General features: G+C 43.8%; 1 protein-coding gene across 6 annotated transcripts in view; it reads left to right on the forward strand.

Moving 5' to 3' along the window:
* LOC119962662 (WD repeat-containing protein 7) overlaps positions 1–26,107 on the forward strand; it is an 869,538-nt gene that overhangs the window by 191,286 nt on the left and 652,145 nt on the right. For all 6 annotated transcript variants that reach the window (XM_038790561.1, XM_038790562.1, XM_038790559.1 and 3 more), the window contains one exon: positions 10,867–11,081. In XM_038790561.1, coding sequence (XP_038646489.1) covers positions 10,867–11,081 — 215 coding nt within the window. The remainder of the gene's footprint in view (positions 1–10,866; positions 11,082–26,107) is intronic.

Here is a 26,107-nt window from a genome sequence, read left to right on the forward strand (position 1 = left end):
GTGGAGTGGACTCGATGGGCCGAATGGCCTTACTTCCACTCCTATGTCTTATGGTCTTATGGTCTTATGGAATGTGGTGACTAAGTGCTTTTCACAGTAACTTCATTTGAAGCCTACTTGTGACCATAAGCGATTTTCATTTCATTTCAATAATTAAAGGAAAGGCTTAAGCTCACTGACATTTTTGGGAGCAGGGCTGTCTCCAATGGCCTTAATCTTTTCTTCCAATGGGTGCAATCCTTTTGCATCAAAACACAATCCTAGTTACATCACTTCGGAGGCCTGAAAAGTACATTTTCCGCATTTTAGGCAAACCCCTACATCACAAATCCTCTTCAATACTTCCTCTTGGCTGGCTATGTGTTCCTCTGACTTAGTGCCGATTACTACCATGTCATCAAGGTAAAACATCACCGTGGGAATTCCCTGATGGAGATTTTCCATATTATGCTGGAGGATAGTGCAGACTAAAATTATGCCGAACGGTAGTCCGGCATATTCAAGGGGCCTTTTGAACCATAGAACAGTTACAGCACACAAGGAAGCCATTTGGCCCATCTTCATGCCAACCCGAGGACACCAAGATGCCTTTTCTAATCCCAGTCCATAACCCTGTGACTTACACCACTTAAGGTACAGGCCCAGATACTTTTACATGGAACATAGAACATACAGTGCAAAAGGAGGCTATTCGGCCCATCGAGTCTGCACCGACCCACTTAAGCCCCACCCTATCCCCATAACCCAATAACCCCATCTAAACCTTTTTGGTCACTCAGGGCAATTTATTATGGCCAATCCATTAACCTGCACGTCTTTGGACTGTGGGAGGAAACCGGAGCACCCAGAGGAAACCCACGCAGACACTGGGAGAATGTGCAGACTCCGCACAGACAGTGACCCAGCAGGGAATCGAACCTGGGAACCTGGAGCTGTGAAGCCACAGTGCTAATCACGTGCTGTCCGTACTTTTCAAAAGAGTTTAGGACCACTGTCTCCATCACCAAGTCGGGCAGCAAATTCCAGACTCTCACTACCTTCTGTGTTTAAAAAAAAAAACGTTCCTCCTCATGTACCTTCTCCACCTTTTTGACTTGTCTTGAACCCTGGTTCTGGAGTTCTCCACCAAGGAAAATAATTTTATCCTGTCCTGTCTGTCAATTTTCAGAGGCTTTTCACAGTAACTTCATTGAAGCCAACTTGTGACAATATGCGATTATTATAATTTCCCCTCAATTTTGTACACCTCAATTAAGTCACCTCTCAGCCTTCTTTATTCCGAGGAAAATAACCTCAACCTATCCAATCTCTCCTTGTAGCTACACTTTTCTACCCCTGCCAACTTTCTTGTAAACCTCCTCTGCACTCTCTCCAGAACAATTACATCCTTCCAGTAATGTGGTGACTATAATTGCATGCAATGCTCCAGTTGTGGCGTCACCAGTGTTCTATATAATTCAAACATTATGGGCGCAATTCTCCGCCCCCCATGCCGGGTGGGAGAATAGCGGGAGGGCCTCCCGACATTTTTCACGTCCTCCCGCTATTCTCCACCCCACCCCCACACGCCCGACACACGCCACGAATCGCCGCTCGCCGTTTTTTTTAACGGCGAGCGGCGATTCTCCGAGGCCGATGGGCCGAGCAGCCGGGCCTTCACGCCCGTTTCAAAACGGCAGCAAACACACCTGCTTGCTGCCGTCATGAAACGGACGCCAGATGCCCGTTTGGGGCATCTGGGGGCCCGATTGGCACAGCAGTACCACGGCCATGCCAATGGGGGCATAGGCCCACGATCGGTGCCCACCGATCACAGGCCGTGCGTCCGTAACGGACGCACTCTTTTCCCTCCGCCGCCCCGCAAGATCAAGCCGCCACGTCTTGCGGGGTGGCTGAGGGAAAAGACGGCAACTGCGCATGCGCGGGTTGGCGTTGTCCAACCTGCGCATGCGTGGCCGACGTGACGCTTGACGTGCGGCAGCCTTTACGATTCTCCGCATTTGCGGAGAATCTCGCCCTATATCTTTGTTTTGGTATTTTATACCTCTGCCAACAAAGGAGAGCATTCCATATGCTTTATTTATAACCTTGTCAACTTGAACTAATGCCTTTAGGGACCTGTGTACTTGTAAGCCAAGGTCTCTCACTTCATCTACCCTTCTTAGTATATTCCCTGTGTGGGTATTGGTTAGCAAATTTCTGAAACTCTTCATCCAGCTCCAGTTTCAGGTGGGAGCGACTGAAGTCTAGTTTTGAATAGGTGAGGCCCTCACATGTTTGGTGTCGAGGTCTTTAATTCAGGGAATCGGATACCTATCAACCTAGGCAGCTTGATTTATGGTCCGTTTGTAGTCCCCACAAATCCTTATTTTGACCGGTCAGATTTAAGTACAGGGACTGTTGGTGCTGCCCACTCTGAAAATTGAAACGTTTTGATCATACCGAGCTGTTCCAAACTTTTTATCTCTGCTTCAAGGTTCTTGTACAATGCACATGGCATTGGTCTGGTTGAAGAACTTGGGTGTTGAATTCAGGTTGACATATATCTTAGCTTTTGTGCCTTAATCCGGCCCAGTTCTTTGTGAAGGTCATCTTAATGCATTAAAACATCTTGAAGGATGATATCTAATATTTTGAAGATTTCCATCTCGTTGAATCTATTTTCTGAACCAGACTCTTACCAACAAATTGGGCCTATGTCCCTCCATGGCAAATTGGCCTCCTGACCCCTGTAGGCCACTGGGGTCCTGGCTGTTCTGAGGATCTTCAAAATTTCCCCATGTATGTTGAAAGCTTGGCTGTTGTCCTCTTCAAGATTAATGACTGCTCCAGCACAAAGATATTTGAAGGTTTGATCATCCACTGCGGTCACTGAAGTCCAGGTATTGACTTCCATTTTAAGGGGTTGACCATTTACTCTTCACACCATTTCAACCGGAGTCACCTTATTCAATTAGACTGCATTCAACCAATACATTGCAGGCTCTTCAGAGATCTTCTCCACTATGTTAAGTGGTGCAAAGGACTGCAGCTGTGCTTTTTTGCAGTGGCTCATTTTGACGTCCGATTCCTTCCCACTCCTTGTGTTCCCGTCCAACCCGAGGACCATCTCTGGCTGTGAGCTGCACCTGCCTGCGATTCATGAACAAAGGCCTCTGCCCAGACACATTTTGAGTCTGCTTTACACTTGCACAATTTACCTTTCTATTTTTTCAGCCAAAATAGATAACCTCCCACTTATCTACATTAAACTCCATCTGCCAAATTTTGGCCCATTCTCCTAGCCTTTATCCGTCTGTAAGCTCTTTATCTCCTCTTCACTGCCTGCTTTCCCACCTATTTTAGTATCATCCTGAAATGTTAATGTGTTACACTCTGTCCCTGCTTGCAGATCATTTATGTAGATTGTAAACAGTTGGAAGTCAGAGGACTGACCTCTGGCACCCCACTAGTTACAATTCACCAGCCAGAGAAGGATCCATTTATCCCGACCTTCTGCTTTCTGTCAGCCTGCCAAGCCTCAATCTAATCTCGTACTCTATCCCCAATTCCCTGCGACTTCACCTTCTGGATCAGTCTTTTAATGCAGCACCTTGTCAAAAGCCTTCTGGAAGTTTAGATATACCACATCCACAGGTTCCCCATTATCCACCTTACTGGTTACATCATCAAAGAACTTAACCAAGGTTGTCAAGCATAACTTACTGTTCATAAAACCATGCTGACAATGAGCTTTGTCTTTCCAAATATTCAGTCATCTCCTTAATGATTGATCCAGCAACTTCCTCACCACAGAGGTCAAGCTAACAGATTTATAGTTTCCTACTTTTTTGCCCGTCTCTCGTTTTGAACAGAGATGTCACATTAGCGTGTTTCCAATGCACTGGAATCTTTCCAGAATCCAGGGACTTTCGAAAGATGATAACCAATGCATCCACTATCTCTGCTGCCACTTCCTTGAATACCCTAGGGTGGAGGCCAGCTGGTTCCAGAGACGTATCTGCCTTTTATCCCACAGGTTATGTGATGGCTATTGCATCAAGTTCCTCTTAATTAACTGCAGTTTTTGGAATTTTTTAAATTTCCTCTCCCGTGAAGACAGGCAAAATATTGGTTGAGTGCTTCTGCCACCTCTGTGTTCCTCATTATTACTTCACCAGTATTGTCCTCTAAAGGGCCAACATTTAGCTTTTCTTTTCCTCTTTATAAAGCTTTTGGTAGCAGTGTTTGTTTTCTGCTAGTTTCCTTTGGTAGTTCGCTTTTCTCTTTTGATTTTTATTTTTAGTATCCTTTTGCTGGACCTTAAAGTTCTCCCAATCATCCAGTTTATCACTATCTTTTGCTGTATGGTATGCCCAAGTTTTTGACTTTATGTCCTCTTTAACCTTCCCTTTTCAGCCATAGAATGTTTTTCTCCCTTTTTCAACTCCTTTTCCTCTCAGGAATATACTTTAATTGAGAGGTATTCAATATATCCCTGTATACTCTCACTGTTCCTCAACTGTCCTACCCTCAATTATTTGTGCCCAGTCTATTTGGCCAACTCTTTCCTCAGGCCTGCATAATTACCTCTGCCCATTGCTAAAACTCTAGTATGGGACTCTGTCTTCGCTCCTCAATCTAAATTTGAAATTCTAGCATGCTGTGATCACTCCATCCAAGAGGATCCTTAATGACCAGACTATTTTTCAACAACAGAAAATACTGGACAATCTCAGCAGGTCTGACAGCATCTGTGGAGAGAAAACTGGGTTATGGGGATAGGGTGGAGGTGTGGACTTAAGTGGGGTGCTCTTTCCAAGAGCCGGTGCAGACTCGATGGGCTGAGAGGCCTCCTTCTGCACTGTGAATTCGATGATTCTATGAAAAGGGAGCTAACACTTCAAGCCTGGATGACTTTGTCAAGGCTAGAGAGAACTGGAAATGGTGTCAGATTTATACTTTAGTGGGGCCGTGGAGCGGTGGGACTGGATAGGAGCCAGCAATAGGTGGAGGTTGACAAAGATGTTGAGGATAGAGGACAAAAGGAATGTAAATGAGGGTGATTAAGGCTAAAAGGAGTGCTGATAGTGGCGCAGGAAGAGATTAAAATGTGTGAATGGCAGAACAAAGGCGGGCCCTATGTAACCGTTGGCCTGCCTTTGTTTTGGCTTCCACTGGCGCTGGGAAGTCTGTTCTGGCACCGATTGTTTCAATGTTTCTTTTTGTCCCTGGAGATAGCTCATTACTATGCTAATGGCTAGTAGTTTCAATTCTGCAAGTCCTAATACACAGGAAACCTTGCACCTGCTTGTTTGCTCTAGTGCTGTCCATTTTTCCCTGCTCTCTTTGCGGGTATCCATTTTGGAATCGGGACGTGGCCACCCCAGGTGGCTACAGTAGATATGGAAGGCCAGCCAGGAGTGCATTGGAATAGTCAGCCGAGAGGTAGAATCGACATGAATGAGGGCTTCAGCAAATGAGAATAGGCAGGAACACAGTGAGGCGATGTAACAGAGGTAAAATTGGTCAGTTTTCTGGGAGCAATTTTTTTGTTTTGATTATGAAAGGTGAAAGATTGAAATTTTAAGTTAAGAAAATGGAGAGTCTCTAAAGCGCGTGTGTTGAATAGAATCTGAATGCAAGGCTTTGTGATTCTGCTGGTAGTATAAAAGTATTTAGGGCAGCAATTGTACCGATTTTCCTCCAATTTCCCATCTATTAGAGAAGTATGCCAAATTTTTCTTCATCTGAATATTGTGTTTCGAGCTGACTTTAAGAGGTTTTGAGATTAGACAAATTTCCAAGGAGGAGACATTTGATATTAGGATAATTTATTAAACAACGAGAGTTGTACTCAAAAGAAGGATGTTGATATCCTAATTCAGGTGATTCTTGCTTCCCACTGACATGAGCAGCTGCAGACTGCTTGTTTTTCCATCCATTTCCTGTGTCCCATGATTCCCCGAGAGACTAAAAATCTTTTCTGCTCAGCCTTAAAATATATTCAAGAATGGAGGATCAAAACTATCTGGGACAGTTCCAAAGATTCACAATGGTTTGAGTGAAGAGATTTCTCCTCTGCTCAGTCCTAAATGTTTGGCTTTCCTGAGACTATGTTACCCCGCATGTTGATTCCCCTGGGGTGATAGGTGAACAGGGCCTGGTGCGAATAAAGATACAAATAGTAGAACTTTGGATGGCCTCCAGTTCACTAAAGGAAAAATTGTATTCACAAAAAGCTTGACACAGGTTAAGTTGCCCTTTAATAGGAGTAATTCAAAAAATATCTAAATGCATATGTCTGAACAAAGTTACAGTGGTGTGATTGTTAGTGTTTTTATTTCACATTTTTAAATGTTACTGCTTTTTAAAATATATATAGATCTAAAGTAAGTGAGTGATGCAATATCTAAACTTGACCAGTTAGGAGTACCAATCTGTCCTGGTCCTGAAGGTGAAGAATACATCTTCCAAAATCTAAAATAATGTGTCACAACGTTAAGTGTAAATCCATCTATATTCAAATTGCAAGTTCATTTGAATCATTTGCTTCATACCATATTCTTTTTGTCATTTGGTAGTGTGGAACTTTACTATTGCTGAAAAAGAGACATTTTTTGTCATGCAAGAATGCAGTGCAGAGAAATTAACAAATTTGTACTGATCGGAGAGTGCTGATTGTTTGGCAAGTGGACTGTGATTGGTAGAGGTGTTGCCTTGGATGTACCAGTTGATGGTAACTTGACAGTTAACTACCAAATGTTTCAAAATTTGAACCAGACATCTTGACTCTGGGCAAGGCATTGTCCTGAGGAATGAGCCTGCAAATGGTGTCACTTATTTTGTTTAGCTGAGACAGGCACAATGTGTGTATAAGGTATAAATTATTTCTGTCTGCAAAGAGCATGGCCCTGTGTATTAATATATGCCAGCTTCCAGTACAAACTGATGTGCCACACTGCAAGCCCGACTGACTATCTTAAATTGGTTGTCAGCATAATTCCGATCACACTGAAGATTATTTGGCAAGTATTGTGCAATCGCGGAATCATATTGAATGTTGGACACTGTTTTGAGTTTTTCAAGTACGTGCTGGTTGGGTACATTCTGTGCCTTGCCCATAGTGAACATCAGCTGGGACATGCTGTTGATACGATCTGCCGGTAATTGGGACGATTGGCCAATATAACTTAGCATCACACTGGCACTGAAATTCACATGCCACATTACTCATTGTATCGGTTGACCAGGGAGAACCGGTGGATGTGGTTTATTTAGACCTTCAGAAGGCTTTCGACAAGGTCTCACATTGCAGCTGAATATGTAAAGTTAAAGCGCTTGAGATTACGGGTACTGTCTTGAGATGGACAATAATAATGGGTAGTAGGGCAGCACGGTGGCACAGTGGGTTAGCACTGCAGCCTCACGGCGCTGAGGTCCCAGGTTTGATCCCGGCTCTGGGTCACTGTCCATGTGGAGTTTGCACATTCTCCCCGTGTCTGCGTGGGTTTCGCCCCCACAACCCAAAAATGTGCAAGCTAGGTGGATTGGCCATGCTAAATTGCCCCTTAATTGGAAAAAATGAATTGGATACTCTAAAATTTAAAAAAAAAAATAATAATGGGTAGTGTCTTGAGATGGATAGAAAGCTGGTTAACAGACATGAAGCAAAAAGTTAGAATAAATGGGTCTTTTTCTGATTGGCAGGCAGTGACTCGTGGAGCATCGCAGGGATCTGTGCTGGGACCCCAGCTTTTTGAGGTGGATAAGGGAACTAAATGCATTATCTCCAAATTTGCAGATGATGCAAAGTTGGGTGGGAGGGTGAGCTGCGAGGAAGGTGCAGAGCTTCAGGATTTAGACAGGCTGAATGAGTGGGCAAATGCATGGCAGATGCAGTATAATGTGGATAAATGTGAGGTTATCCGCTTCAGTAGCAAAAATAGGAAGGCAGATTATTATTTGAATGGGTGTAAATTGAGAGAGGTGGATACTCGGCAAGACCTTGGTGTCCTCGTGCATCAGTCGCTGTAGGTATGCATGCCGCTACAGCAGGCAGGAAAGTAGGCAAATGGTATGTTGGCCTTCATAGAGAGAGGATTTGAGTATGGGAGTAGGAGTTTTACCACAATTGTACAGGGCCTTGGTGAGGCCACACCTGGAATATTGTGTGCAGTTTTGGTGTCCTTATCTGAGGAAGGATGTTCTTCCTATGGAGGAAGTGCAGCGAAGATTTACCGGGCTGATTCCTAGAATGGCGGGACTGTCATATGAGGAGAGACTAACTTGGTTAGGATTATATTCATTGGAGTTTAGAAAAGTGAGTGTGGATCGCACATAAACTTGCAAAATTCTAACAGGATTAGCCAGGGTATATTCAGAAAGAATGTTCCCGATGGTGGGGGAGTCCAGAACTAGGGGTCATGATTTGAAGATGAGGGGTAAATCTTTTAGGACTGAGGTGAGGAGAAATTTCTTCACCCAGCGAATGGTGAATCTGTGGAATTCGCTACCACAAAGTAGAGGCCAAAACATTGCGGAATTTCAAGAAGGAATTAGATATAACTATTGGGGCGAAAGAGATCGAGGGATTTGGGGGGGGAAGGCAAGATCAGGGTATTGAACTTGATCAGCCATGATAATGAATGGCGGGACAGGCTTGAAGGATGAATGACGTCCTATTGTCTATGTTTCTCTACGTAAAACATCTTTTTGGCTTGACGGCGAATGTCACTCATGTTGTTACTGCATAGTACGTGAAACAGATAGCTTCACGTTTTACTCATATATTTGAGATATCTTGTTCTTCCAGGCTAATTGGAGGTAGACAAGGCACCTTTCATGGCTGAAAGTGACAGTCTTGGAGTCCAATTCTGGAATTTGTGTGATATACATAGTGAAATGATTTGATCAGGGTAACCATTATCCCACAGGATCCTTTTGATTTTAGCTTGCGTGGTGAGGAAATAGCTTGGGGCCCTATTTGCGAGGCTGACAATGAGGCCAACCTATAGCATTTAGAACTGTAGGAATCCCAACATGTATATTGACCAGTGAAGGTCGGTTTGTAGTAGACCATGACAGAGCACCCCTTGCAGATTTCCCAACTAGTACGTCAAGGAAAGGGAGTTCATTTGATTGCTCCATTTCAAAGGTACAGGATTGGAGCCCATTAAGATGTGGAAAGAAATTATTACATGCAACTGTAGATTTAAATATTGCAAACATATCATCCAGGTATCAGAAAATATGAAAGGGGTAGAAGGTTGGGCTTCATTCCATCGAAGGCACATTTCTCATGGAACCCAACAAAGATATTTGTGAGGGCTGAGCCTCGAGGGGATCACTTGGCAACAGTTTCAACTGGGCATACATGGTGTTGCTAAAAGTGTACTCAACTGCGCGACTTGCTGAGTTCATAAGTTTGATGAATATGGATTCATGGAATACTGGTCTAGATCCCTATACTGTTTTCAGCAATAATGTTCTTTCGTTAATCTTATGAATCAGGTATTAATTAAATAGGCATTATATTTTAAAGCAGGGCCATTCATTATTGGTTAAATTTGTTGATCATCTCCTGGCTTTTAATGAATTTGTAGTTCAAGAAGGATATTTATTATGATCATGATTTTGTGTAATTGCAATTCAAGTGCAAAAGTACATTTTAAGTTAACCTTGTTTTGTGTTCAAAAGAATCTGAAAATTAACATGCACAACCATTATTTCTAAGAACTGCTAAATAGCAAACCTTATTTTAAAAGAGAACAGTAAGAAGTCTTACAACACCCGGTTAAAGTCCAACAAGTTTGTTTTGAATCATCCGATGAAGGAGCTGCGCTCTGAAAGCGAGTGATTCGAAACAAACCTGTTAGACTTTAACCTGGTGTTGTAAGACCTGTTACTGTGCCCACCCCAGTTCAATGCCGGCATCTCCACATCATGGCTTAAAAGAGAACATCCTGAGTGTTGTAGTCTATGAGAATAAGGCATGTCTTCATTGTGATATGTCAGGAAACCTTACGTGAGCTTTCCCTCTCTCCTCTTTGACTTTTAGCTGTTACTTTCATTTTTAACTTTTTAACTTGCAGTGCTTCTTCAAAGTAAATTTGTCCAGACCCTCCCCCGACTTCTAATTCCAATTCACTTGCCACTGGCAGAATGCAATCTTTCTAGCTCAACCTCCTCTTTGGTTAAAGACCACAAGAATTAAGAAGTTGCCCTGTTGTCATGGTTTTTTCTAAGCTCAAGAATTTTTTTTTAAGAAATATCATGAATTAACCCCCATTATCCAAGTTTCATTTGGAGCAAAGAAGCTTTGAGTGAAAACCATGCTAATTCCCAAGGGCTTATTTGGTAACAAAACATGGGGAGATGGGAGGAACAAAGCATTGTTGTTGATAGTGCACCTCGATGCATAATGCATAGAACATAGAAAAATACAGCACAGAACAGCACCTTGAGTCCAGTTGCAAGTGCAAACTTGGCCTAGTCATTTGGGAAAATGTGAAAAATTTTGGGTTTTGTACATAGGATGCCTCCAACAGAGCTTTAGACAGTTGTACTTTTTTATGTTTAGGGTTTATTAAATACTGCAATTGAGCAGAAAATGAAGTCACCAAACATGCATCGGGTATATACATTTTATTTCATTTAGTGCCATAGATTGTGGCAATTTATAAAATTAAGAAATGTTAAAACAAACAGGTATGGCATGCAATATTTCAATGTGAAGAATAAACAAAATTTGAAATGGATGGTCTCATTTGCCTCACCTGTCACAGGTAATGCACAATCAGTATCACCTTCCTGGATTGGTTGCATAATCTCCAGTTGAGTGATAATAGTAACTGAAAATCATGTCTCAGATTTTTCTCTCAACAGGTGCATTAGACCGCTGTGTAATGGGAATTACTGCACTGGAAATCTTGAATGCCTGTGATGAAGCTGTTCCAGCTGCTGTAGATACTCTAAGTCACCCTGCTGTAAACCTAAAACAGGCCATGACTCGACGGAGCCTCACAGCTTTGAAACATATGGCACACCACAAGCTACAGACACTTGCTACCAACCTTTTGGCCTCTGAAGCTGCTGATAAGGTATTTTAAAATTCTGACGTTCCCTCTGCAAACTTATTTTCCAGTAAAATATTACACAATGCCGACTTCTAATTGAAATTGATTGTGGTAATTTTCATAAATTTGCATGGGCAATGAAGATTTTTTGTTAGATGAAGACCAAAGCCTGTATTGTAGGGTATCACTAAGACTGAAGAAAATGGAATAAATCAATTAGCTTGGGTATTAACACAATAAATTGAGGAAGGAAAAATTGAAGGTGGTAACATGTTATGGAATTTTGTGACGTTAAGGCAACTGATTAGTTGGAGGATAAACTGACACGCTGTATATTTAGATTTCAGAACAATGAGAATGTAATGAGCAGGAAATACTTGCAGAGAAGAAAAAGGACATTGACCACGAGCAATACTTGCACACATATATATTACTGTCTCTTTCAGCTATTGCGACATTTTAAATGAGTGACGAACTATTGATTTATATCTCATTTTGTTTGCGTGGTGCAAAATGTGGAAAATATTATTTCTAATGACAAAACAGGAAAATGTGGTTCGTTCTTTATTGCTGAAATGAATTGTAAATGAATGTGTTTAAAAGCAAATCAACAAGCTTGCAATACAGCATTTATCTACAACTGTTAGGTGATCTGCCTGATGTTGTTTATGCACAGCATGCTTTCTATGTAGTGTTACAATAACTTTTATTTTCTGCTGTGAATTTTTAATAGCACGCTTTTATAGTGCAATTAGAGATAATAGCATCAGAAATGGCAAACATTACTCAGGCTTCGAAACATGAAACTATATGGCCTGCAAAGTCCTTTTGGGGTCCAGGAGAACTGCAATTATATCTTCACATATGTGGTAATAATTATGAGGATGAAGGAATAATCACTTCATGAAAAATGTATGCTGCTATCATGGATTTTCCAGTACTCCTGTGCAGAGATTAAAGCTACAGCTGAAAAGCATAAAATCTTTTGGAAAGTATAGAACAGTGGCACCCTGTTGCTGAGCATGGTTTTCTCCTTCTTGGCAATGAGGATGTTTAAACTAGGTCATGAAATAGACTAGAAGAAGCTGACAGATTATGAGCAAGTTAATTGAACTTGCAGGACTTCAAGGAGTAATGCCATATGAATTTGTGGAAGTGAAGTTTTGGCTTTGAACCTCTAGAAGATATCGGTACTATATTTTGCTCCACTTGTAAATGCAAAAGTTTAATCAAATATCAGGTGCAGTTCCTTGAAAAAATGTTTTGTTGTTTTGCAGGATATTGGAAAATCCCAATGCTAAGTTTTGTTTTTAGTTGGCTTCAGATTCATGTTGACAAAAGATCTGGGTCACTGCAAAATTCAGGTCATATGGCAAAACTGTCTGTGTTTGCCATCATTGCATGGATGAAACTGACAGCAACTTACAAGCAGAATAATTATTACTATTTCTTACAAGTTTTCAATTATTAGCCCAGAAAAAAGTATAGGTTACTGAAAGATAAAATACATTTTTCTGTATACTGTGTCTTTTTCCTGGATATTCCACCTTTGAAATGAGATTTCCCTTTATTCATTGGAAGTGATTTGGCCATGTCTGTCTGTGCAAATGAACGCATGTTTTTTGTGCAGGAGCCAGTAGATAATTGGGCAAGAGCACTGATGATCATCTCCTGACTGCTTTTTCCCCACTGCTCCTCCACCCCCCGACAACAGTATAAATCTGACCCTATTTCCAGTTCTGTCCAGCTTTGGCAAAGATTCATCCAGACTCGACATTAACTCCCTTCTCTCTCCACAGATGCTGTCAGACAAGCTGAGATTGTCCAGTATTTTCTGTTTTTGCTCTCTTCTCTTTCCGAGCGCTCCTCTTTGATCAGGGATATTAAATGCTGAAGCCAATCAAAGTGGGTCTACAGTCACCCCTAGCTGAAGTTAGCCAATGGTGATTAACTCTCAAACTTCATAGATCTGTGAGACTCAACACTAGCTCATGAAATGATTTTGAATAGCTTCAGCAATTGCAGTCATTTTTTTTGGTAGGGCATCTGTGCTGACTTGACAACTTAAATATTAGCTTGAAAGAAGATCGTTGTCCTGAACGTTGACAGGGCCATCCTGTCTTTTCATGGAATCCCTACAGTGAATGAGTAGAGTTAGAAGTCTTACAACCGAGTTTTCACTCGCCTGATGAAGAAGCTGCGCTCCGAAAGCTAGTGATTCCAACTAAACCTGTTGGACTTTAACCTGGTGTTGTAAGACTTCTTCCTGTGCCCATCCCAGTCCAACGCTGGTATCTCCACATCGTGCACAAGTAGACCATTCGACCCATTCTGTCCTGACCCTCCAAAGAAGAGCCACCCCACCTAGGCCCATGCTCCGCCCTATTCGTGTAACACCACCTAACCTATTGGTCACTTAGGGGCAATTTAGCATGGCCAATCCACCTAACCTGCACATCTTTGGACTGTAGGACAAACCCAGAGGAAACCTACATAGAGATGGGGAGAATATGCAAACTCAACACAGTCAGCCCCTTAAGGTCGGAATTGAACCCAGGTGCCTGGTGCTGTGAGGGAGCAGTGCTAACCACTGTGCTCCATACCGCCTAAATTGTTATGATCCCAGTTGATATTATAACTGGAAGGGAAGATCTCAGAATGGAGCACTGGCTCAAAAGACCATAACTTAAATAAAGTGTGGAGGGACAGAGTCACAGGGCTGCTACTTATTTTTTAATAAGAACAGAAACATTTATTAAATATGAAAAAATTGGATTATGATACACTTTGATCTATGATGCCTTTATTTAGCTGAAGTTATTTTTAAAAATAGCATTTTTCCAATTAAGGGGCAATTTAGCGTGGGCAACCTACCTACCCTGCACATTTTTGGGTTGTGGGGTGAGACCCACGCAGGCACTGGGAGAATGTGCAGACTCCACACGGACAGTGACCCAGGGTCGGGAGTGAACCCGGGTCGTCAGCGCCGTGAGGCAGCAGTGCTAACCACTGCTTCACTGTGCCGTCCGCAGCTTAATAATTACACACGTTTTAGAATTAACCCAGATTACAAAGTACATCTTAATCTACAATGGTCTAATGCACACAAAGTTCCTTTTAGGTAAGATGATTGTGGTCAAATACACACTCTGCTCTGAACCCTAATTAAGTGGAGTTTTAAGTGGGTTTAATCTCATGTTTCTTTGCCTGGAAGAGTAAAACCTACAGTTAGATGCATGCTGAATAAAGGTGTTTGCCTGTGAGGGGGTTGGTTGAGTTCCAACTGTGCTTTTATTATGCTTAGAGAGAGCTATCAAATGAAAAATAAATAAAAAGCATAAGAATGTGGGTGTTGCTTAGCAACTGGGACCTTATAAGGTAGAGAAGCTTTTAAGTTTTAAAATTAGCAAATTTGATTGCATTCGGAGACGGGTAGTACGAGAGAAGACAGCTCTGCTTCAAGTAGTTGCTTTAGATGTTTAGAGAGGGAACATCTTTGCTGAAAAGAAAAGCCACATTATTGATTAATGGCTAAGAAAACACATGCCGGAAATCTAAGTCCAGCCAGTTAAGGAAATTAAAGAAATAAAACAAAGTGCCCAAAATATCCGGAGTTAAGTGAACAGAGACCAAAGTATGGTTCAGAAGAATTCAAGGAAGAGTGAACAAAGTGTTCTGAGTTTTTTGAGAATTTAAGGATTCTTGGAAGATGATAACCAGTGCATACACTATCTCTGTAGCTATTTCCTTTAATATCTGGGGATGCAATCCAACAGGCCCAGGGGAACTATCAGCATTTAGCCCCATTCATTTCCAAAGTGATTCTTGTTGAACTTATTTCCCCCCACCCCGCTTCTGCCCCTTCATTATTTGTTTTTGGAATGTTATCAGTGTCTACCACCGTGAAGACTTATGCAAAGTATTTGTTCAACTCTTCTCCCATTTCCTGCTTCCCCCAGATTATTTCCCCATTCTCATTCTTCAAGGGGCCTATGTTGACTTGGGGTTCCCTCTTTTTATATATTTCAAGAAACTCTTGCTGTCCGTTTGTCTATTACTTGCTAGTTCACAAAAATTTTTTTCACCAATTAAGGGGCAATTTTAGCGTGTCCAATCCACCTACCCAGTACATGAAATGAAAAATGAAAATCGCTTATTGTCACGAGTAGGCTTCAATGAAGTTACTGTGAAAAGCCCCTAGTCGCCACATTCCGGCGCCCACATCTGTGGGTTGTGGGGGTGAGACCCACGCAGACACTGGGAGAATGTGCAAACTCCACACGGACAGCGACCCGAGGCTGGGATTGAACCTGGATCCTCGGCATCGTGAGGCAACAGTGCTCGCTGCTGCACCACCCCTCATAGTTTATTTTCTCCCCCTTTATTATTTTTTGGTCTGCTTTTGTTGGTTTTTATAGTTGACTCAATCATCTGGTTTACCACTAATTTTTGCCACGTTTATATCCAGTTTAATGCTAACCTCCCTTTCCAAGAATCCTTCCTTACCGGGTTATATTCATATTATTTTTGTAAATATTTTTATTGAACATTAAAAAATTTATATATAAACATAAAAACATGATTCAAAAACAATAGCCCCCCAAACCTATCCCCTCCCAACCACCCAACAGTTGACAGTGACCAGTTCTTTAAAATACATAACGAACGGTTGCCATCTTACATAGAACCTTCTAAACGACTCCTTCAGCGTGTATTTAACTTTTTCCAAATACAAAAATTCCAGGAGGTACACCAGCCACACTGAGGCACTGGGTGGCGAAGCTGACCTGCACTCCAGCAGAACAACCTACGAGCAGTCAGCGAGGTGAAGGCGAAAACACATGACCCCGTTCCTACCTGCAACTCCAGCAGCTCTGACACCCTGAATATGGCCTCGAGGGAACCCGGCTCCAGTCCCTGTCGAAGATCGGCGACATAGTGCTGAAGAAAGAGCCCCAAATGTTTGCTAGCTGAGGACATGGGACATGTCCAGAACATACGTACGTGATTTTCTGGGCCCCTCCCACACCACTCGCACTTAACATCTACGCCAGCAAACACCCCGTTGTGAATCCGATGCACTACCTTCAGTTGTATGAGCTCGAGTCTCGTTCACAACAATGTGACATTCACCCTCTGTAAGCCCTCACACCACACCCCCTCCTTCACTTTACCCCCTAGTTCCTCCTCCCATTTCACCTTAGCCCCCTTGAGCGAGGTCCTGTCCTCCGCCAACAGCCTCCCATAGATACCTGAAGTTTTACCCCGCGCCAACCCAGCCAGCGACAGTGCCCTCTCCACCAATGATGCGGGTGGCGCAACCGAAAAACTCGATTCAAGCTTCCTTGCAAAATTCCAGACTTACAAGTACCTGAACACCTCTGACTGCGTGATCCCATACTTCTCCCCCAATTCCCCCAAACTTGCAAACCGCCCCTTCAGGAATAAATCTCATTACTATCACCCCCTTGCCTCCCATCCCCTAAACCTGCCGCCCAGCCTAGCCGGCTCAAACATATGGTTGGTGCCTGATCGGTATCATCCTTGAGCCTCTCCTTGCATTAAAGTACTGCCATTATTGCCTCCATATTTTTTGCGTAACCATCACCACCGGGTTCACCTTCCTCGGTGGGAGTGGGATCGTCACCAGCGCCTGCAAACCCGTCCCTCGAGACCTTGCCTCCATCTTTATCCAAACTGACTCCTGTTCCCCCCCCTACCAACCCAACACCTTCTCCGCATTTGCCACCCACAGTAGTAAAGCAGGTTTGGCAGCCTCGAACACTCCTGACTGCCAACCCCTCCTGTAGGACCATTCCTACAGGAGAGTCGTGAACACAACCCAGTCCATCTCATGAACCTGCCTCCCATCCATTAACTCCATCTACACCTCCCGCTGCCTGGGGAAAGTGGGCTGTATAATCAAATACCCCTCCCACCAGGCTTACTTTTTCAGCTTCTTCCATCGGGCAGAACATCCAAAAGTCTGAGGACACGCACAAACAGATTCAAAAACAGCTTCTCCGCTGTTACCAGACTCCTAAACGACCCTCTTACGGACTGACCTGATTAATATTACACCCCTATATGCTTCATGCGGTGTCTATGTATTTACATTGTGTACCTGGTGTTGCCCTATTATGTGTTATCTTTTTATTTATTTTCATTTACTTCTTGATCTGTTTGAGCTACACACAGAAAAATACTTTTCACTGTACCTCGATAAACGTGACAATAAACAAATCCAATCCAATTCTTCAGATGAAAATGAAAATGAAAATCGCTTATTGTCACGAGTAGGCTTCAATGAAGTTACTGTGAAAAGCCCCTAGTCGCCACATTCCGGCACCTGTCCAGGGAGGCTGGTACGGGAATCGAACCGTGCTGCTGGTCTGCTTTATAAGCCAGCGATTTAGCTTTGTGAGCTAAACCAGCCCCAGATGCTCACCACTTTCCCTGCCCATTGCTTTTTGCCCTTACAAAGAATGCCTTTGTTAGAAACACGGCAGGCATTGAAACAGGAACAAGAATCGTGGCAAGTGTTCATCTTCACTGATTGCACCTGCCTGGCGAATGACAGTGGGAGACTTTCCCATCTCTGTGGGTCACCTAATTCACCAAGCTTCCAAAATGTAGCTTCTGAAGCTGCACCCGTAAGTACCTGAAATATGAATTTGTCAGCCTGAATGGCAACATTCCCACATTGGTTCCCCTCCCCGGCAGGGTGACCGGAAAACAATCTCTTTTGTCCCAATTAAGTTTATTCCCATTATGCCCCCCATCATCCGGACCAGATCCGTGACCTACAGTAATGGGTCGTCGGCATACAGGGACACCCTATGCTTCTCTCCCACACCCTTGCCTTCATTATCCCCTCCATTTATCCAAGTTCCTCAAGGTGATGGCCAAATGCACAATTGCTAATGCGAATAGGAGAATGACCAAGCAGGCCAGCAGCACGGTTCGATTCCCGTAACAGCCTCCCCGAATAGGCGCCGGAATGTGGCGACTAGGGGCTTTTCACAGTAACTTCATTTGAAGCCTACTCGTGACAATAGCGATTTTCATTTCACATAGTTCCCATCTCGTTCCCCTACACAGTCACAAGTAGCCCGAGCTTACATTATTTGTCCAGTCACTAGCCTTTGGCTCCTGGGACAACAACTTAACCCACGACACAAACTTTGGCCTGACCCCAAATCACTCCAGCGTTGTGAGCAGGTACCTCCACTTCACCCTATCAAAGGCCTTTTTTGCCTCCAACGTCACTATCACTTCCTCCTCACCTCCCTCTGGCGAAGACAACAACATGTTCAACAGGTGTCGCACTTTGGAAGATCATTGTCTACCCTTCACCAATCCTGTCTGATCTTCCCCAGTGACCTGTGGGAGTTGCCCCTCCAACCTGAGTGTCAACACCTTTGCTACAATCTTTGTGTCCATGTTCAACAACAAAATTGGTCAGTATGACCCACATTCTACCGGGTCCCTATCCTTCTTCAAAAAGAGTGAGATGGAGGCCTGACTCATGGTTTCTGGGAGCTCTCCCCGAACCATCACAGCCTCAAACACTTCCACCAGCAGCGGGACCAAGCTGTCTGTAAACTTTTTATAAAACCCCACCGGGTGCCCACTTGACCCCGGTGCCTTCCCCGTCTGCATATTCCCAATTGCTTTCATGACTTCCTCTTCCCCACAGAGGCTCCTCAAATCCCTCCCGGTCCTCCTCCTCCACCCTTGGACACTCCAACCCCTCCAAAATATCAACCATGTCCGAATCGTCCTTATGAGGATCCAAGCTGTACAACTTTTAGTAAAATGTCTCAAACGCTTTATTCATCTTCTCCGGGGCTGAAACCAACTTGCTAACAACCCCCCCCCCCCCCTTGCCCCCGGACACCAACAGCTGCTGTTCTTCCCTTGCACCCCTATTGACCTGTGCCTTGTCTGCAATCACCTTGCCTCTCAGCACCATCTTCAGTGCTTCCCGCAACATTGAGGGCAAAACTTCCCCATTCCTGTTGAACTTTTCATAATCATCCAACACCTTGGCCATCTTGCATAAAACCCCAGGTCCACTAATAGCGCCACATCCAACTCCATGCCAGCCGACGAATTGGCCCCCTCTCCAAAATTACTTTCACCAGGTGCGGAGCATGATCTAAAATTACAATCGAAGAGTACTCCGCTTTCCTGACCTCCAGCAGTAAAGCCCTACACATTATAAAAACGTTCATCCGCGAGTAGACCTTATGCACTGGTGCGAAGAAGGAGAATCCCACCCCCAATGGATGAATCACCATGGGTACCGTGCCCCCTCCTTAAACTCTGTCATAAACACCACCAATACCTTCTTATCCCCTCCCCTCCCTACTTTGGCCTGGAGCAGTCATCTTTTGGGTTCAAGACTCTATTCAGGTCTCTTTCTCCCCCCCCCCCCCCCCCCCCCCCCCCCCACACACACACACACACACACACACACACACACACACACTCATGCTCACACACACACACACAAACAATATCAACTGATGTATCAATGCCAGGGATCATTGCGTATATCCTCCCAATTTGGTGCGTAAACCTTCACCAAAACATTTTCCCTGCAGCACCCCCATCAGATACCTCCCACCCTTATCCACCTCCATCGGGAACCGGATTATTTTGTTTATCAGAACTGCCACCACCCCGTCCCTGACAATCAAAGTCTGAATGGAATACCTGACTACACTGGGATATATTTTTGTTGTGGGTCATGAACTATTTTCAGAGTCATCTGTCATTGATGATCAGCCATCTTGCCTGCTAAACCCGTTTCCCGATCCACTCCAGCCAACTTTGCCTTCATTCCTTTATAATTACCCTTATCTAAGTGTAGCACAGTTGTTTCGGACTCTAATTTGACGCTCTTAAATTGAATGCTAAATCCTACCATGTTATGGTCACTGCTTCCAAGGGAATCTTTTACTCTGAGATTGTTTATTCAATCTGCCTCATTACACATTGCCAAATCCAAAATGGTTTGATCCCTGGTTGGATCCACAACATGTTCTAGGGAACTGTCCTGAGTGCACTTGAGTTCTTCATCGTGGTTACCTCTGCCAATTTGATTTTCCCAATCTACATGAAGATTAAAGCCACCCATGATTAAGTAGTGCCTTTTTACACGCCTTTATTATCTCCTGATTTATTCTCATTTCTACAGTATAGTTACTGTTTGGAGACCGGTAGACCATTTCCACTGGTGTCTTCTACTTCCTTATTTCTTACCTCCACCCGTCTGGATTCTACATCTTCCAATCCAGCTCACTTCTTGTTGTTGTACTTTGGGTAGCACAGTGGTTAGCACAGTTGCTTCACAGCTCCAGGGTCCTACGTTCGATTCCCGACTTGGGTGTATTGGCAGGCAAAGAGATCTAGGGGTACAGATCCACAGATCACAAAGTGGCAACGCAGGCAGATAAGGCAGTCAAGAAGGCATATGGCATGCTTGCCTTCTTCGGTTGGACATTGAGTATAAAAGTTATGCTGTAGCTGTACAGAACCTTGGTTAGGCCACATTTGGAATCTTGTGTACAATTCTGGTCACCACACTACCAGAAGGATGTGGAGGCTTTGGCGAGGGTACAGAAGAAGTTTACCAGGATGTTGTCTGCTCTTGAGGGTGTTAGTTATAAAGGCGAGGTTGGATAAACTCAGATTGATTTCACTGAAACGTAAGAGGTTCAGGGTGACCTAACAGAGGTTTACAAAATTATGAATGGCATGGACAGAGTGGATAATCAGATGTCTTTTCCCAGGGTAAAAAAGTCAATTACTAGGGGACTTAGATTTAAGGTGCATGGGGGAAAGTTTAGAGAGATGTGTGAGGCAAGTTTTTTTACACAGGGTGGTGAGTGCTTGGAACATGCTGCCGGGGTAGGTGGTGGAAGCAGATACGATAGCGGCATTTAAGAGGCATCTTGACAAATACGTGAATACGATGGAAATCGAGTGTTATGGACCCGGGAAGTGCAGAAGGTTTTAGTTTAGACAGGCGTTATGATCGGCGCAGGCTTGGAGGGTCGCAGGGCCTGTTCCTGTGCTGTATTGTTCTTTGAATGTTTAGTTTCCCGTTTTGATCTCCCCTTAACCACATCTCTGTAATGGCTGTAAGATCATACCCATTAACCTCCATTTGTGCCGTTAATTCATTTATTTTGTTCTGAATGCTATGAGCATTTGAGTAAAGTACCATTAATTTTCCCTTTTTTTGACCTTGTTGCTGTTTTTGAATTTTTGTGTGCTCTTTACCAACCTTTGATACTCTGGGTATAGCTGTCTTGTAATGCTGTCATACCCTTTGGCTTTGCAAACCTATATATCCCCTTGACAGAACCGGCTCCCCCTCTACTTCATGGAGCACCTCTTGTTTAGCCCCAAAGCATTACCCCGAGTTTTCAGTGGCCTTGTCACTGAAATTCTCCACCTTTGCTTTCACCCTGACACCTCTGTCCTCTGCCTCTTGCACTGTTCCAATGTGGCTCAACATAAGCTTGAAGGAACAGCACCTCATCTCTCGATTAGGCACTTCACAGCTTTCAGGCCTGAACATTTGAGTTCAACAATTTCAGACCGCAATCTGTGTCCATTTTGTTGCCTTTTCTTAGCTGTTTTTTTCCGTACAGTCAGTAGCAGACTTGCTCTAGCCGCTCTCGTTTGTTTCTTTTCTTGTCCCATTACCATTGGCCCTGGAAGACTAACTCTTCTGTCATCCTGTCTTTCATCCTGTAATAGACCTTCCTTTTGTCCTTGTCCCGCTCCTTTGCTCAAAATCGATTACATTTCCAACTTTTTCCAGCTTTAATTAAGGGTCATTGACCTGGCAGTGTTGTATTTGTTGATTAGTGCTAATACTTGGATCTAACAGAAGAGGGAACCAATGCACCATGGACTATTTGCTAAGGCATTAATTAGTGTCCATTGTCTTTAAACAAAGTACAGCTCTGTATTAAGCCCAGGGTTGTCCTACCAACAGCTTCTTTATAAACAAAATAACTCAAATGTTCAGTGGACTGAATGACCACAAGCGTCTAACATTTATCTTGCAGAGCAAACTAATGATGGGATAAAAATGAACGGTTCAGGGCAGCATGGTGGCACAGTGGTTATCATTGCTACCTACGGCGCTGAGGACCCGGGTTCGAATCCCGGCCCTGGGTCACTGTCCGTGAGGAGTTTGCACATTCTCCCCGTGTCTGCGTGGGTTTCACCCCCACAACCCAAAAGATGTGCAGGATAGGTGGATTGGCCACGCTAAATTGCCCCTTAATTGCAAAAAATAATTGGGTACTCTAAATTTATTTTTAAAAAAATGAACAGTTATATTGAATAGTGATGGTATAGTTAGATTCACTTTTTTAATAAATTCATAGTAACCTTACAATTGCTATGTTTAAAACTAGCCTTCTTATTTAATTTCAATCAAGTCATTTTAAGTTGCCAGAGGAAGTAACAATTGGATAAACACAACACAAGTTATCAGGTTTAGTATGGTGTAGTACAGTATTTTGCTTGGAAGTATTGAGCCGAGCGTCTGTTGAAAGCAGGAAGCATAGTGCTTTTACGAAGTCAATTCTCCAGCAGTGGTACAATGGTCGTGCCAGGAGCTAGTCACACGTCTGACCAGTATTATAATATTGGCGAGGATGCACCAGGATTCAGGAGAAAAATAATTCTTAAGAAGGGACTTTGCTACATTATTCCACCAATCAGGCACAAATAAATAATTACTGGAATAAATGGGCCTTTTTCAGAGTGGAAAGATGTAACTAATGGAGTACTGCAGGAATCAACTCCTGGCCCACAATTGTTCACTATTTACATTCAGGGCCTGGAGGAAGGAACAGAATGTAAGGTTTCCAAATTTGGTGGTGATAAAAATAGGTGGAAGAGCAAGTTGTGTTGAAAGCATTGTGATTCTGCAATGGGATATAGATAGATTGGTGACTGGGTGGAAACCTGGCAAATGGAGTTTAATGTGGGGAAGTGTGAGGTCATGCACTTCGATGGGAGGAATCAAAAGGCAGATTGTTATCTCAATGGAGAGAGACTGCAGGTGAGAGAAGTTGAGGATTCTAGGTGTTCTAGTGCATGAAACCCAAAAATGTAACAGGCAGGTGCAATAAGTAGTTAAGGCAAACGGCATTTTGGCCTTTATTGCAAATGGGTTGGAATTTAAAAATTGTGAGGTTTGTTGCAATTATATAGGGTTTTGGTGAAGCCTCATCTGGAATGTTATGTTCCGTTTTGGTCCCCTTACATAAAAAGGATATAGTAACATTGGAGGCAGTTCAAAGGAGATATTCCTAGGATGAGAGGATTGCCCAAACATACAAGATCCTGAGGAGGCTTGACAGGGTAGATGGTGAGATGTTTTCACTAGTGGGAGAGTCTCGAACAAGGGGACATAGCAATAAGATAATGGGCTGGTCATTTAAAACATAGCTGCGTAGAAATTTCTTCTCGCAGAGGTTGACGAATCTCTGAAGTTGTCTGCCCCCCCCCCCTAATAGCATCACCTTTTTTAGGCCAGCCTCCAGCTTGCACCCCCGACCTCTTAGAGCCCCCCCTCGGGCATTTGCTGTCCCCGACCTCCCATTTGTCCCCGAGTAGCAGTTCCTCCCCTGTCAGCTTAGCAGCCCCTCTCCCCCCCCCCCCCCCCCCCCCCCCCCCCCCAGTAACAGCACTAGAAACCCAACCCCCCATATCAAGCTCCAGCTTAACACCTGCTCAATCCCCACTGTGCTTCTGTGAGTCCGCTGACTAAGCTGACTTGATAGCTCCCACCCATTGCACCAAACAGCCTGTCTTCCCATTGTTCTCTCCCCTCTCCCCCCCACTTGCACAAACATATTCAAAGCATCACATTCCCCAGTAAACAAACATCAGAAAAAACATTGGAAAAACAACCACAGAAAAAACAACCACAGAAACCAGCTCCCAGTAAGACAAAGTTAACTTTAGCTATTAGGGGCTGGTTTAGCACAGGGCTAAAGTTCTGGCTTTTAAAGCAGATCAAGGCAGGCCAGCAGCATGGTTCAATTCCCGTACCAGCCTCCCCGAACAGGCGCCGGAATGTGGTGACTAGGGGATTTTCACAGTAACTTCATTTGAAGCCTACTTGTGACAATAATCGATTTTCATTTCATTTCCTTTCATTTCATTTCAAAACAGCCCCTTATTGCACGTAACAGTACTTATTGAAACCAGCACACAAGTGATTTTCAACAAATCACCACTACAATACTCTCCAAGGATTCAGCGTCTTTAGTTCACATCCAGTCTTTTTTCGTTGATGAAAATCAATTCGTCATCTGGTGTTTCAAAGTAAAAATTCCGTTCCTCATATGTGACCCACAGACGGGCTGGGTACAGCATCCCGAACTTCACCCCCTTCTTAAAGAGGGCCGTTTTTGCCCGACTAAACCCAGCTCGCCTCTTGGCTAAATCTGCACCCAGGTCTTGATAAACGCGCAGCTCGCAATTCTCCCACTTGCTGCTCCGTTCTTTCTTGGCCGACTGCAGAAATTGTTCCTTGTCCAGGAATTGGTGCAGACGTACCACCATCTCCTTCGGCAGCTCGTTCGCTCGGGGGTTCTTCACGAGGGCTTTGTCCGTTCTATCCACTTCCAGTGGCCGAGAGAACGCCGCAGGCCCCATCAACTTCTCCAGTATGTTCGTCACATAAGCTCTCACACCTGATCCCTCACTGCCTTTAGGGAGGCCGACGATTCTCAGATTCTGTCTCCTGGGCCTGTTCTCCAGATCCTCCAGCTTCTCCTGCATTCTTTTCTGGCGGTCATTCATCATCCCCACCTTGGTCTCCACCATGGTTAGGTATTGCTCATGTTCAGACACCTTTTTCTCCACCTCCTGGATTGCACGTCCGTGGGTTTCTTGATTCTGCATCACCTGATCAATTGAAGCCTTGATCGGGTCCAGTGTGTCCTCCTTAAGCTTGACGAAGCAATCTTCAAAAAACTTCACCAGCTGCTCTGTCGACCACTGTGCTGTCTCCCAGTGGCCTTTATTCTCCGCTATGCATTCCCACGTTGCCAGCTCTGCTCGTGTCTTCCTTGTAGAACTTTGTTCGTCACAGGCGGGAGCTATCAAATGTGCGACCTACTCCTCCAAGGCCGTCACCGGAAGCCCATCTATATTCATTTTAATGGAAATTTATTACAGGCTCTTTGTGTTTTTTTGTGATTCCTCTCTTAAAAATGACTGCTTGCAATTTTGAAATGTTTCTTATAATGATTAAATCTTCATGATTGGGTGGCATGGTGGCTCAGTGGTTAGCACTGCTGCCTGAGTCGCTGTGTACCCGGGTTCGATCCTGGCCCCGAGTCACTGTCTGTATGGAGTTTGCACATTCTCCCTGTGCCTGTGTTGGTTTCACCCCTACAACCCAAAGATGTGCTGGTTAGGTGGATTGGTCACGCTAAATTATCCCTTAATTGGAAAAAAAAATAATAATTGGGCACTCTAAAATTGTTTTTAAAAACCTTTATTAGGCCGTTTCCTATCAGTTGTGGATCATTGGCACCACTCTTGCCTGTGATTCAGGGTCATGCTGCACTCCAGAGACTTGCAAATGCAATCGAGGTTGATATTTCAGTCTAATACTAAGGGAGGGCTGCAGTGTCAGAGTTGCCATCTTTCCGATGGAATGTTCAACTGAGACCCTGTTTGTCTTCTGAGGTGGGTGTAAAAAATCCCATGGTGCTATTTTGAAGAAGAGCAGGCGAGGTATCCTCTGTGTCCTGGCAAACATTAATCCCTCAACCAATGCCCCTAAAATTAATTATTTGGCCTTCTCTCATTGATGTTTGTGAGACCTTACTGTATACAAATTGGCTGCCATGTTTCCAGCATTATAACTGTGACGACATTTTAGAAAAGTACTTAATTTTCTGCAAAGGACATCCAGATGTTGTGCAAGGTGCAAACATGAATGCAAATATTTATTTCTGCCTAACTGACTGTCTCTGTCTGTGTCTTTCTTTCAT

This window comes from Scyliorhinus canicula, chromosome 3 (assembly GCF_902713615.1).
Source record: "Scyliorhinus canicula chromosome 3, sScyCan1.1, whole genome shotgun sequence".
Taxonomy (NCBI): Eukaryota; Metazoa; Chordata; class Chondrichthyes; order Carcharhiniformes; family Scyliorhinidae; genus Scyliorhinus; species Scyliorhinus canicula.